Here is a 13,032-nt window from a genome sequence, read left to right as displayed (position 1 = left end):
AATTTTTGTTAGTTTGATTAATATGTGTCTTCGTGTGTTTTTCCTAGGGTTTATCCTGTATGGGACTCTCTGTGCTTCCTGGAGTTGGGTGACTATTTCCTTTCCCACATTAGGGAAGTTTCCACTATAATCTCTTCACATATTTTCTCAGACCTTTCTTTTTCTCTTCTTCTTCTGGGACCCCTGTAATTCAAATGTTGGTGCATTTAATGTTGTCCCAGAGGTCTCTGAGATTGTCTTCAATTCTTTTCATTCTTTTTTCTTTATTCTGCTCCTCAGCAGTTATTTCCACCATTGTCTTCCAGCTCACTTATTTGTTCTTCTGCCTCCATTATTCTGTTATTGATTCCTTCTAGTGTATTTTTCATATCAGTTATTGTGTTGTTCATCTGTTTGTTTGTTCTTTAGTTCTTCTAGATCTTTGTTAAACATTTCTTGTATTTTCTCAATCCGCGCTTCCATTCTGTTTCTGAGATTCTGGATCATCTTTACTATCATTACTCTGAATTCTTTTTCAGGTAGATTGCCTATTTCCTCTTCATTTATTTGGTCTTGTAGGTTTTTACCTTGCTCCTTCATCTGTGACATATTTTTTTGCCATCTCATTTTTTTTTTTTTTCTTTTATGAGTGGGATTGTGTTCCTGTTTTACTGGTTGTTTGGCCTGAGGCTTCCAACATGAGTTTGTAGGCTACTGGGTAGAGCTGGGTCTTGGTGCTGAGATGAGGAACTCTGTGAGACCTCACTCTGATAAATATTCCCTGAGGTCTGAGGTTCTCTATTAGTCCAGTGGTTTGGACTCGGAGCTTCCTCCTAACCCCGGGCTCACAAATCAAGATCCTGCAAGCTGCATGGGGTGGCAAAAAAAAAAGAACAATAACAAAGTAAAAAATAAAATTAGACTAGGAAACTAACAGATATGTTAGAAATAATGTAAAAATAAAAATATAGATGAATCAACAACCAGAAGGTACATCAGTACCACAATAGTAAAAAAGAGGAGGAGGGGGAAAAAAAAAAAAAAAGATGGGGAGGGTGTTGGGTGTGGAGAGTGGGACCTAAGCAGGGCAAGGTTTGGGCAGTGGGCAGGGCCAATGCTCAGGACCCACAGGGCTGGAAAAGGCCCCGGGGGCTCTGGGGGTGAGGCTTAGGCTCAAGGAATGGAAGGGACCCAGGTGTGCCTCCCACCCCTCATTTCAGAGGGCAGGGGACCTCACCTGGGAGCCCAGCAGGCTTCCTGGGCTTGCGTGGGCAGGGCAAACGCCCTCCTCTCCTCTCCTGCTCCTCCAGTCTGGGGTCTGGGTGGGCCCCTCCTGCCTGCCTCTCCTGATCTCCCCAGCCTCCCTCCTATGCCCCCAGTACCAATGTAGCCGGGTCGGGGGGGAAGGGGCAGCCTTGGAGGGCAGGGGACCAGCCTGGGAGCTCAGCAGGCATGAAATCATTTTTAAATGTACTGAAAAGGCAATTAAAATTTTCTTATGGATGATATGGATGTCTATTTTACTGGCTTAACTACGTAATTTTTTTGTACATGTAAGAAAGGTGGTTTTTCACTTATAAATTATTTCTAAAATTAGAGTTTGTAATTATTTAAAGTAGTCATTGTTAATAATGCTAATGTTAATAATGACTTTAAACACTTTATAGATTCTAACTGACATAATCTACACTTTTAAATTACTGTCATCCTTATTCTGGTTTAAAATACAGGAAGCTTTTAAGAAGAATTGGTATTAATCCAGCCCTAATGGATATCCTTTATCCTTAGCTTAATTTTCTAGCGAATGAAAAACCTGAAGTAGAAAATTGGTTGGATTGGGAATTCCCTGGTGGCCCAGTGGTTAAGACTCCATGCTTCCAATGCAGGAGGCGTGGGTTTGATCCCTCGTTGGGAAACTAAGATCCCACATGCTGCGCAACACAGGCAAAGAAAAAAAGAAAAGAAAATTGGTTGGATTTCCTGATTTTGCTTTCAATTTAAATTGAAGATGACATTATTCTCTTTGTCTCTGCAAGACAATCACAAATGCATGACCTATAACATGTTTTCTTCTTTTCACAGCCTCAGTGTTTACTTGCCTGGCAATAGCATTGGGATTTTATAGACTCTGGAAATAACAGTGAAACTACTATATTATGCTCCTACTCCTGCCACTGTTGACTTCTTAGAACAAACACTGTGCCAGGATGGATTTACTCTGAACATTGAAAATTGAAGTAGAAAAATACAACATTATTTAAAGTACATATGGACTAATGGAAATGTTTTAGAATGGGAAGGTGTATTTTGTCTTTGTTTTTTATATATGTCTTTATTTCGTTATGTTGAAAAGATGCTCTTCAAAACCTGATTGATTTGAGATAAACAGGCCTTTTGTCTTTATCCTTTTGATAGCTCACAGAAACTGAACCAGACTTTTCTTGTTTGCTTGAACAACTGTAAATCATACAGGATTTCTTTGGTATGTGTTGCAAATTTGTTTAGCTATAAATAGGGAATCTAAAGTATAGAGCAGTCAAAAGATTGACCTTGTATGGTCCAGCGAGTGAGAATCAGAGGCTCTCCAACTAAATTTTTTTCAAAGAGCTAACAGCTGGGTTGTTTTCAAAACAAAACTTTCTGTATTTTGATTCAAAATATCTCAGAATCCTCTTGCCTAAGAAAATTCTTGGCACACTGTAGATAAATTTGTGTTGGATTAATAAATAAAGACCATATAGGTTCCATTGTAATAAACTCTACAGTACATTTGCTCACTCAGTAAATAAGAATGCCTTCTATGGGCCAGACAACATGCTGGTACCCATGTGCACAGAGCTGAACATGGCTTCCTTATCATGGAACTGACAATCTTAGTTGGAGAAGACAGACAGTAAACAGGTAAATTATTCATTTGTTACAGTTTAAATATGCTAAAATATTGAGGGGGAGTATTTCTTTTCTCCATGTGAAGGAAGCTCCAGTAGCATAACATTGTAATCACTCTTCCTTCAACCACCCTGCCCTAGGTGATTAAGTAAGGTGAAAGGAGAAACAAGGCCCAAGTAGCCCAGCCACTTCTCCCCATTCCTGTTTGGGACCAGCCTGTCTACAGAGAGCATTCATTCTGTAGGATCAAGTTCACCTCTGCAGGGTGAGGCCTGCTCTAGTACAGTGATACTTGGGACAAGGTAAGTCTGTCTGTCCGATTCGGGGGTCAGTGATAAGTTTACTGGACTGAAGATATTAACCACATTCTCCAGTATCAGTTTTATCAGTAAGTAAAGGTATTATTTAGGTCCTTATATCAGTTCATTTTTTTGAGTTTATTTTTGTATATGGGGTTAGAGAATATTCTCATTTCATTCTTTTACATGTAGCTGTCCAGTTTTCCCAGCACCACTTATTGAAGAGATTGTCTTTTCTCCGTGATATATTCTTGCCACCTTTGTTGAAGATTAATTGGCTGTAGGTGTGTGAGTTTCTCAGCTCTCTATTCTGTCCCATTGATCCAGATGTCTGTTTTTGTGCTAATACAACACTGTATTGATTACTGTAGCTTTGTAGTAATGTCTGAAGTCTGGGAGGGTCATGCCTCTAGCTTTGTTCTTTTTCCTCAGAATTGCTTTGGCAATTATGGGTCTTTTGTGGTTCCGTATAAATTTTAGGATTATTTGTTCTAGTTCTGTGAAAAATGTCATGGGTTGTGGTCAGAAAAGATGCTTGAAATAATTTCTATCCTCTGAAATTTGTTGAGGCTTGTTTTGTGTCCTAGTATGTGGTCTATCCTAGAGAATGTCCCATGTGCACTTGAAAAGAATGCGTATACTGGTTTTTTGGGGTGCTGTGTCCTGAAGACATCAATTAAGTCTAACTGTTCAATTGTGCCATTTAGGATCTCTGTTGCCTTATTTTCTGTCTGGAAGATCTGTCCATTGATGACAGTGCAGTGTTGAAGTCTACTCTTATCGTATTCCTGTCAATTTCTCCCTTTATGTTTGGTAGTATTTGTTTTATGTATTTAGGTGCTCCTATATTGAGTGCATATATGTTAATGAGTGTACTACCCTCTTCTTGTATTGATCCTTTTATCATTATACAGTGTCCTTCTTTATGTTTCTTTATGGCCTTTGCTTTTTAAAGTCTATTTTGTCTTATATGAGTATTGCTACCCCCACTTTCTTTTCATTTCCATTTGTACGAAATATCTTTTTCCATCCCCTCATTTTCAATCTATGTGTGTCCTTCACCCTAAAGTGGGTCTCCTGTAGGCAGTATATTGTAGGTTCTTGTTTTATTATCCAATCTGCCATTCTGTGTCTTTTGATCAGAGCATTTAGTGCATTGACATTTAAAGTAATTATTGGTAAGTATATATTTATTGCCATTTTAAACCTTGTTTTCCAGTTGATTTTGTATGTCTTCTTCCTTTCTTCTTTTTGTGTTTCCTTTTGTGGTTTGTTTTCTTTTGTATTATGCCTGAGTAACTTTCTTTTGGGTTTTTGGGAACCTATTGTGTTTTTTTGATTTGTGGTTACCCTGGTTTTCAACTGTTAAACTGTCACTATATCTACTTGCTTTAGACTGGTAGTCATATGAGCTCAAACACATTCTAAAAGCTCTACATTTGTTACTCCCCTTCCCTACATTTTGTGATTTTCATGTCCTATTTTACATCTTCATGTTTATCCTTTTCTGTTCAATCATTTTCACAGAATTTTTTGGATTGTTTTTTAACTGTGTACTGTCTTATTTTTTTTTAATTTATTAATTTATTAGTTATATTTGGTTGCATTGGGTCTTCGTTGCTGCGCGTGGGCTTTCTCTAGTTGTGGTGAGCGGGGGCTACTCTTCGTTGCAGTGCGCAGGCTTCTCATTGCGGTGACTTCTCTTGTTGCTGAGCACGGGCTCTAGGTCGTGCGGGCTTCAGTAGTTGCAGCACGTGGGCTCAGTAGTTGTGGCTCGCAGGCTCCAGAGCGCAGGCTCAGTAGTTGTGGTGCACGGGCTTAGTTGCTCCATGGCATGTGGGATCCCCCCGGACCAGGGCTCGAACCCGTGTTCCCTGCATTGGCAGGCAGGTTCTTAACCACTGCGCCACCAGGGAAGCCCTGTACTGTCTTATTTAAATGATCTTCAATCCTTTTATATATTTACCTTTTCTATTGTGAGTTTCCCTCTCCTATAGATTGTTGCTTCTTTTCAATTTAGAGAAGAGCTTTCAATATTTCTTTTAAGATAGGTTTAGTATTGCTGTTTACTCAGTTTTTGCTTGTCTGAGAAATTCTTTTTGTCTCCTTCTATTCTAAATGATAATCTTGCTGGGTAGAATGGTCCTAGGTTGCAGGTTTTTCCCTTTCAGGACTTTGAATATATCTTGCCATTTCCTTCTGGCCAGCAAAGTTTCTGTAGAGAAATCAGCTGATAGCCTTATGGGGGTTCCCTTATAACTTTTTCTCTTGCTGCCTTTAGAATCCTCTCTTTAACTTTTACCATTTTAATTATGATATATCTTGGAGTAGGTCTGTTTGAGTTCATCTTGTTTGGGACCGTCTGTGCTTCCTGGACCTGGATATCTAATACCTTCTTTAGATTTGGGAACTTTTCAGCCATAATTTATTCGAATACATTTTCAATCCCCTTTTCTCTTTCTTCTTCTTCTGGGAACCCTATTAGACATAGTAGATTGGTGTGCTTTATATTATCCCATAGATAGCATATGTTCTGTCTGCTGTTTTGATTGGGTGATCTCCATTATTCTATCTTCCAGATCACTTATTTGTTCTTCTGCATTATTTACTTTGCTGTTTATTGCCTTTAGCTTTGGTTTTCATCTCGGCAATTGAGTTGTCTAATTTTGATTGGCTCCTCTTTACAGTTTCTAGTTCCTTGTTACAGTGATCTACATTTCTATCAATCAATAGCCTTTCTTAATTCCTTCAGCATTTTTATTACCTCCTTTTTGAACTCAGGGTCTGGTAGACTGTAGAGGTTTCTTTCACTGTTTGTCCTTTCAGGGGATTTCTCTTGTTCTTTTAATTGGGAGTAATTCCTTTGCTTCTTTTTTCTTATATTATTTCTCTATGAATTTAGGAGAAGCAGTTATCTACTGTGGTCTGGAAGGGCTGTTTTTATGTGGGAGCATCCCAGTGTAGCCTGCTTGAGTCCATTATCTTTGGTGCAAGGGCTGTTTTTGGTATCGATGCTTGCCATGTCTTTCCTCAGTGTGTGCTGGCCATTATCCCCTTGATAGGGGAGTGTGATTAGTGTCATGGTGACCAGAGCCCACACTGGATGTTGGGCAAGGCCTCCTCTTTGCTCTGTGGGTGTCACAGCCCTGTCAGGGGCAGGGTCTGCTCCCCAGTTGTTGTAGTGGAAATCCCCAGATCTGGTTCTAAGCTGTGGTGTGAAGTAGGCAGGACTGGAGCACTCCCCCTGGGAGAGGAGCCATTGCATGTTCCTCCCCAGGAGCTGCCTGCCAGGACGTGGGATTCTGTGATGCCACCTGCCACCCGGTGTGTGCACCCACAAAGATCAGTGTTGCTGGCACTGCCCTTTGGGCCCACCTCCTCTTGGGGACCCTGGTAATAAGTTCAGAGCATACGTGCTCACCAAGCCACCGGCACATAAACCCACTGGAGCTGCATCCCCTGAGCCCGCAGACAGTCGGCCCAGGGCGCCCTCAGGCACACGTGTGCAGTTCCAGTGAAAAGTCCGCCAGAGCAGGAACCTGCATCCCAGCAACCACAGTGGGATGGCCAGCTATCAGTTCAGCTTTCAGCCTCACCTCCACATGCACACACCCCCAGTAATGGTCCAGACCACACTCCAGACCCTTTGGTCTGTCTCCGTGCAACCAAACCGAGTCCTCTCCTCGGGTCTGTCTGCTGAAGCCCGAGTTTCAGCACCCAGTCGCTGTGCACACCAGCAGGCGCACATCTTGGGCTGGGAAGTGTGGTGACGTGGTCAGGACCTTCTGTGTTGGTCTCTCCGTACCCTGCGGTGCCTCAGGCCAACTCTCATACCCTCCTCTCCAGCCTCTGAAGCTCCCTATCTGACCTGGCATACCTCCCAGCTGGTGAAGGAGGTTCCCAGGGTGAGGTTAGCATTCTTCTTTCACAGCTCCCTCCCAAGGGTGCAGGTCCCATCCCAATTCCTCCTCTTCTCCCTTTTCCCTTCATCCTACCCAGTTACATGGGGATCTTTCTTGAAGCTTTGGTTGTATGAGATCTGGAAGCATTCAGTGGGTGTTCTGTGAGAACTGTTCCACATGTGGATGGATTTTTTGATGTATTTGTGGGAGGAGGTGAGCTCCACATCCCTCTACTTATAAAGGGGAAAAAATATGAGGCAGTGGAAAACACTATGGTCATCACCAACACTAGAATTAGTGATGGTCATTTGTAGAATAGCTACATTGACTATATATATAAAACAGTGAATATACTAAATGATATATATCAACTCACCTATTTTTCATTGCAGTCCTCTTAAGTAGGTGGTATTATCCTCTTTTACAGCTAAAGAAACCAGCTAAGTGAAGTTAAGGTCACACAGTTATAACTTCACACAGGTGAAGTTGCCAAGATGACACCGCAGATAAGTCACAACACTTTAACTCAAGATTTTATGCTCTTAATAGTAAGAGTAATCTCCAAGTTGAGTTCTCTGAGAACTCACTGTAGTTGTGATTTGCATTTTGCTAATACTTAGCAATGCTGTCCAGGCTCTTCTTTCCATGTGTCCTGGCTCCTTTTTGTCTTATGCTCCATCACCCCTGGTAGTGCTCTCATTTGCAAAGTTCAGTGACTCACTACCACCCCACATTCCAGAAGAAGAAAGGGGAAGGTGTGGGAAAGCCCTTTCCCTTTAGGGACATGACCCCTGAGGTTTTACACACCATTTTCGTTCACACTCTATTGGCCACACTTGGTATCTTAGCTGCAAAGAAGACTGGGAAGTCAGTCCTTATCCTGAGCAGCCACAAGCCCAGGTACATCCTAATACTATAGAAAAAGGGGAGAAGAGGTATTGGGAGACATCCAGGGAACCTCTGCCACAAGGGTGCATGCTTCTATTACAACACTCTTCTGGTATTTCCTACCTTACTTGTACAGAGACTAGAGATGTGGCCTTGAGAAAACAGGAGGAAGTGTAACAAACTATTTCCAGGGTTGGGATTACTTTAGAGTCATCAGGCTAGAAGGAAAAAGTAAGGCTGTGTGTAGTCCCAGAAGGTGAGAGAAATGTTGGCTTTGGGAATTCCAGAATGCAGACTCCGAAATTCCCCTCCTAAGGTTAGAATCCCAGCTCCACATTGCTGTGTGACTCTGGGCGACTTTCTTAATCTCCATGTATGAAATGCTGTACCTCTCTTCATACAGCTGTGGTGAGAATTAAGTGGTAATACATGTAAAGGACTTGGTACAGATCACACACATAGTAAGTGCCCAATAAATGTTGACAACTGTTTTTACTACAGATTGAAAGCCTGTTGGAAACCAGAGAAACTAACAATAATGACTATAAAGGTTATGAAAAGGATAGGTAAGCCATTTTTGAACACTTGCTTACAGGCCTTTGACCAGGCTAAACTGGTCTTAGCAATCAAATGCACTCGTGTCAGGGCAAACTGGTCCTGATGATACTGGGCCAAAATGGCCCGTCCATGTAAGGTACTTGCCAGGGCCTAGAGGTGGACAGTCTGGGGTATGGTGGGAAGGCTGATGCCAGTGAAGCAAGCTCAAAGCCAGCAATCAGATCTTCAGAGGGAGGCAGAAACTAGACAAGTGCCCCAAGAGAGTCACACGTCTTTGCTAGCTCAAGGAAGAAAAGGATGGGGTAGGAAAAGTGAGGGAATTGAAGTCCAAACTGAAATGAAATGCCATGGTGGTTTTTTGGTCAGCGAAGTCAAGGGAAAAGAGAAAAAAGAGAAGAATAATAAAGCCACATATTTTTCATCCTGTCCAGTCAACCTCATCTCTGTTATTCCTTTCTTATAAGGCTTGCAAGACAAAACAATGGTTGAATTCTAAAGCAGATTATTTAAATGTATATTTTTAGCAAACATGCATTACGGTTTTTTTTCTTTTTACAAGAGCTGATTGATTTTCATTTTATGTAAACTTCCCTGGAGATATTTGGTTGTTATTGTAAGAAGTTGTCCTTTTGTAAAACTTACTTGTCTTTTTCTCCTAAGTTCAGATGCTGTTTAAAAATCAAGTCATTTGACATACACATGGCCAATAGGCACATGAAAAGATGCTCAACATCACTAATTATTAGAGAAATTCAAATCAAAACTACAATGAGGTACCACCTCACACCAGTCAGAATGGCATAACATTTGTAGTGAGGTGGATGGACCTAGAGACTGTCATACAGAGTAAAGTAAGTAAGAAAGAGAAAAACAAATAACTGTATGCTAACACATATATATAGAATCTAAAAAAAAAAAAAAATGGAGCTTCCCTGGTGGTGCAGTGGTTGAGAATCTGCCTGCTAATGCAGGGGACACGGGTTCGAGCCCTGGCCTGGGAAGATCCCACATGCCGTGGAGCAACTAGGCCCGTGAGCCACAATTACTGAGCCTGCGCGTCTGGAGCCTGTGCTCCACAACAAGAGAGGCCACGACAGTGAGAGGCCCGCGCACCGTGATGAAGAGTGGCCCCCGCTTGCTGCCCTCACACAGAAATGAAGACCCAACACAGCCATAAATTAATTAATTAATTAATTTTTTAAAAAAATAGTCATGAAGAACCTAGGGGCAGGACGGGAATAAAGATGCAGACCTACTAGAGAATGGACTTGAGGGCACGGGGAGGGGGAAGGGTAAGCTGGGACGAAGTGAGAGAGTGGCATGGACTTATATACACTACCAAACGTAAAATAGATGATAGCTAGTGGGAATCAGCCACATAGCACAGGGAGATCAGCTTGGTGCTTTGTGACCACCTAGAAGGGTGGGATAGGGAGGGTGGGAGGGAGACACAAGAGGGAGGAGATATGGGGATGTATGTATATGTATAAGCTGATTCACTGTTATACAGCAGAAACGAACACAACACTGTAAAGCAATTATACTCCAATAAAGATGTTAAAAAAAATGTAAACACAATAAAAAAATCTACAAATAACAAATGCTGGCGAGGGTCTGGAAAAAAGTGAACTGTCCTACACTGTTGGTTGGAATGTAAATTGGTGCAGCCACTGTGGAAAACAGTATGGAGATGCCTTCAAAAAACTACAAATAGAGCTACCATAGAATCCAGCAGTCCCACTCCTGGGCATATTCCCAGACAAAACTATAATTCAAAAAGATACATGCACCCCTGTGTTCATAGCACTATTCACAATAGCCAAGACATGGAAACAACCTAAGTGTCCATCAAGAACTGAATGGATAAAGAAGATGTGGTATAGATACACAATGGAATATTACTCAGCCATAAAAAAGAATGAAATAATGCCATTCGCAGCAACATTTACTTCATACTAAATGAAGTAAATCAGAGAAAGACAGATATATGATACCACTTATATGTGGAATCTAAAATATGACACAAATGAACTTATCTACCAAGCAGATACAGACTCACTAACACAGAACAAACTTGTGGTTGCCAAGGGAGAGGAAAGGTGGAGGAGGGATGGATTGGGAGTTCGGGATTAGCAGATGCAAACTATTATATATAGAATGGATAAACAAATAAGATACTAGTGTATAGCACAGGGAACTATATTCAATATCCTGTGATAAACCATAATGGAAAAGAATGTGTGTGTGTGTGTATAGCTGAATCACTTTGCTGTACAGCAGAAATTAACATTATATATCTATACTTCAATAAAATAAATTTTTTTAAAACAAGTCATTTGAAAAGTTGGCAGAAAAGCTATACCTACACTAGTAAAATGGTACTCTCTAGAGAAAGTAAAAGAAATATAATTCTATTATGAAGCCATAATAGAACTTCTAATAATCCTTAGACCTTTTGATTACTGTGTTATATTTTAAAGTTTATGTCAGTACTTGCAAAATTAACTACTCATAAATCTAGAGTTTTGACTTGCCTACATAAATACATAAAAAGTATATTGGGAGGGGGAATACAACTGAGTCCATGTAATTTTAATCCCTTTGACATTATACATTTCTGCCTTCAGAATTGGAATAAAAGAATGTCAGAGTAATTCTGAGAAGAATTTATAGATTTACATTTATATCAATTTAAAAATAAAATTCAAGCAAGTTTATATAAAGTTATTTCACTGATTAGTACCTTTTCACAAAAACTCCCCCAGAAGACACCTTTTTCTTCACCCGCCTCTTCTCTTTGCTTGACTCACAGGAAGAGTCATCTTCCTACAAAGGAAAAGAGAGCCAAATAAGATTTCTATGCTAGACACATTTTTGTCTTTCTACGTTACTGTTCCAAAAGAAAAAATTTAACCATGATAATATTTTCAACTCTGGTTTACATTTCTTTTAGAATTTTGTGTAAATACTTACATCGGAAGCACCAGTTCATATTGGGGTGATTCATCAGACTGGAAGGCACCTTGAGAAATCATCCAGTCCTACCTTTACCTCATACATCCCCCACACAGAACACCTTGTTGTTTCTGCTTCTATTTTAGACCAACATATTACTAAACAAAATAACACAAAGCATTAGCATGGCATCCTCTGGATTCTTTGCAAGCCCCGTTCTGTTAGGAATCACATTTCCTGGATCCTATATTTCCTTCTCTGTTCACAAAACATCCCTCAGCTGCTCTTGTCTCTTCCACTTTGCCCTGCCACACGCTGTTTCTGAATATTTCTCACCCGTTGTGGTACTCTCAGTACCTAGCACAGAAGATTCTTAATAAATGCTCTGGGAAGGAGTAAGAGAGGACTAGAAACACAGTGGATACTCACTAGATGTCAGTCATCTTTGAATAATTCTTCTGGTCAGAAAAGTGCTCTGCGCCCAGTTGGGCAGGACAGATCTGAATGCAGGAGTTTCAGGAACATCACAAGGCACGTGTCCATCAGGAGAGCCCCTGGCTAGAGGTAGGATTCCCCAAGGTGTTCCTACCTACACCTTTGCTAATGAGGTCAGTCAGCTTAACTCATAGTAGTGTGTGACACAGAAGCAAACTGCTGTTATTCCACCACCACCCAGGAAAACAGAACCACACATCCGTTCTCTCCCCCTTGAGGGGAATAGATGGGGAATCTGCTGGCCCTCCCTTATAGTGGCCAGGCACTGGTGGGCATAGAGCAATATGATGGTCCCTTCTCTTCAAAAAGCTTGCCAACCAGTCTGAAGACCAGTAACAACAAACCTTTTTACTGGGGCTTAGCATATGGTACCACTGTATTTCATACTTTACATATATAACAAGGTGAAGTAGGCTGTATTACCAACATTTTATAGATACAAGGACAGAAGTCAAAGAGGTTAATCAACTTTTCCCAAGGTCACAAAGCTAAGTAAATGGCAGGATTCAAATCCGAATTTTGTCCAACACCAAAGTTCATGCTGTAACCATTCCTCCATCCTGTCTTCCAGCAAAAAAATTTGCTCATTCAGTTCCTAAAACTGCACTGTATACTGTGTATACTGTGCTACAGGTATACAAAAAGGAATGAGATCTGGTTCCCACTCAGGAGTCTGTGGTGGAATAGCAGATATAAAAGAGGTGCTCAGTTCACTCCCCGGCTTTCAAGAGGTCCTCAAGATCATTAGGGGATGAATGCAAAAATGTCTATGAAAGAAAAACACTGAGGTAGAGCAGGAGTTTTGACCTCATCCAACTAGATAGAACTAGAGAAAGAATATAGAAAATGTAGGAAAAGAAAGGAAGCTACTTGTCAGAGGTAGCCAATTTTCTAGTGCTTAATAGGGTTACCAGACTTTCAGAAACAGTTAATATTTATTTTCCTTTACTTTTCATATATGCTAACTCCTAAAGGAGGTTTAAACAATCCCAAATACTCTAGAAATAGTGGTCAAATACCAAAGCATCTACTAACATCAAATATGTAAGTTGTTCTATCAAACCAAG

General features: G+C 40.8%; 2 protein-coding genes across 6 annotated transcripts in view; one reads left to right on the top strand and one right to left on the bottom strand.

The window, feature by feature from the left end:
- The window catches only part of CCDC90B (coiled-coil domain containing 90B), a 60,313-nt gene extending 50,384 nt beyond the window's left edge, over nucleotides 1–9,929 (top strand). For all 3 annotated transcript variants that reach the window (XM_057553918.1, XM_057553917.1, XM_007168553.2), the window contains one exon: nucleotides 2,062–9,929. In XM_057553918.1, coding sequence (XP_057409901.1) covers nucleotides 2,062–2,117 — 56 coding nt within the window. In that variant the 3' untranslated portion in view covers nucleotides 2,118–9,929. The remainder of the gene's footprint in view (nucleotides 1–2,061) is intronic.
- The window catches only part of ANKRD42 (ankyrin repeat domain 42), a 65,676-nt gene continuing 53,359 nt past the window's right edge, over nucleotides 716–13,032 (bottom strand). For all 3 annotated transcript variants that reach the window (XM_007168549.2, XM_057553916.1, XM_057553915.1), the window contains 2 exons: nucleotides 11,259–11,341; nucleotides 716–846 (listed from right to left, as the gene is read on the bottom strand). In XM_007168549.2, coding sequence (XP_007168611.2) covers nucleotides 825–846; nucleotides 11,259–11,341 — 105 coding nt within the window. In that variant the 3' untranslated portion in view covers nucleotides 716–824. The remainder of the gene's footprint in view (nucleotides 847–11,258; nucleotides 11,342–13,032) is intronic.

Source organism: Balaenoptera acutorostrata, chromosome 9, assembly GCF_949987535.1.
Source record: "Balaenoptera acutorostrata chromosome 9, mBalAcu1.1, whole genome shotgun sequence".
Taxonomy (NCBI): Eukaryota; Metazoa; Chordata; class Mammalia; order Artiodactyla; family Balaenopteridae; genus Balaenoptera; species Balaenoptera acutorostrata.
The sequence above is the reverse complement of the archived record's forward strand: the minus strand, read 5'-3'. Positions and strand labels throughout refer to the sequence as shown.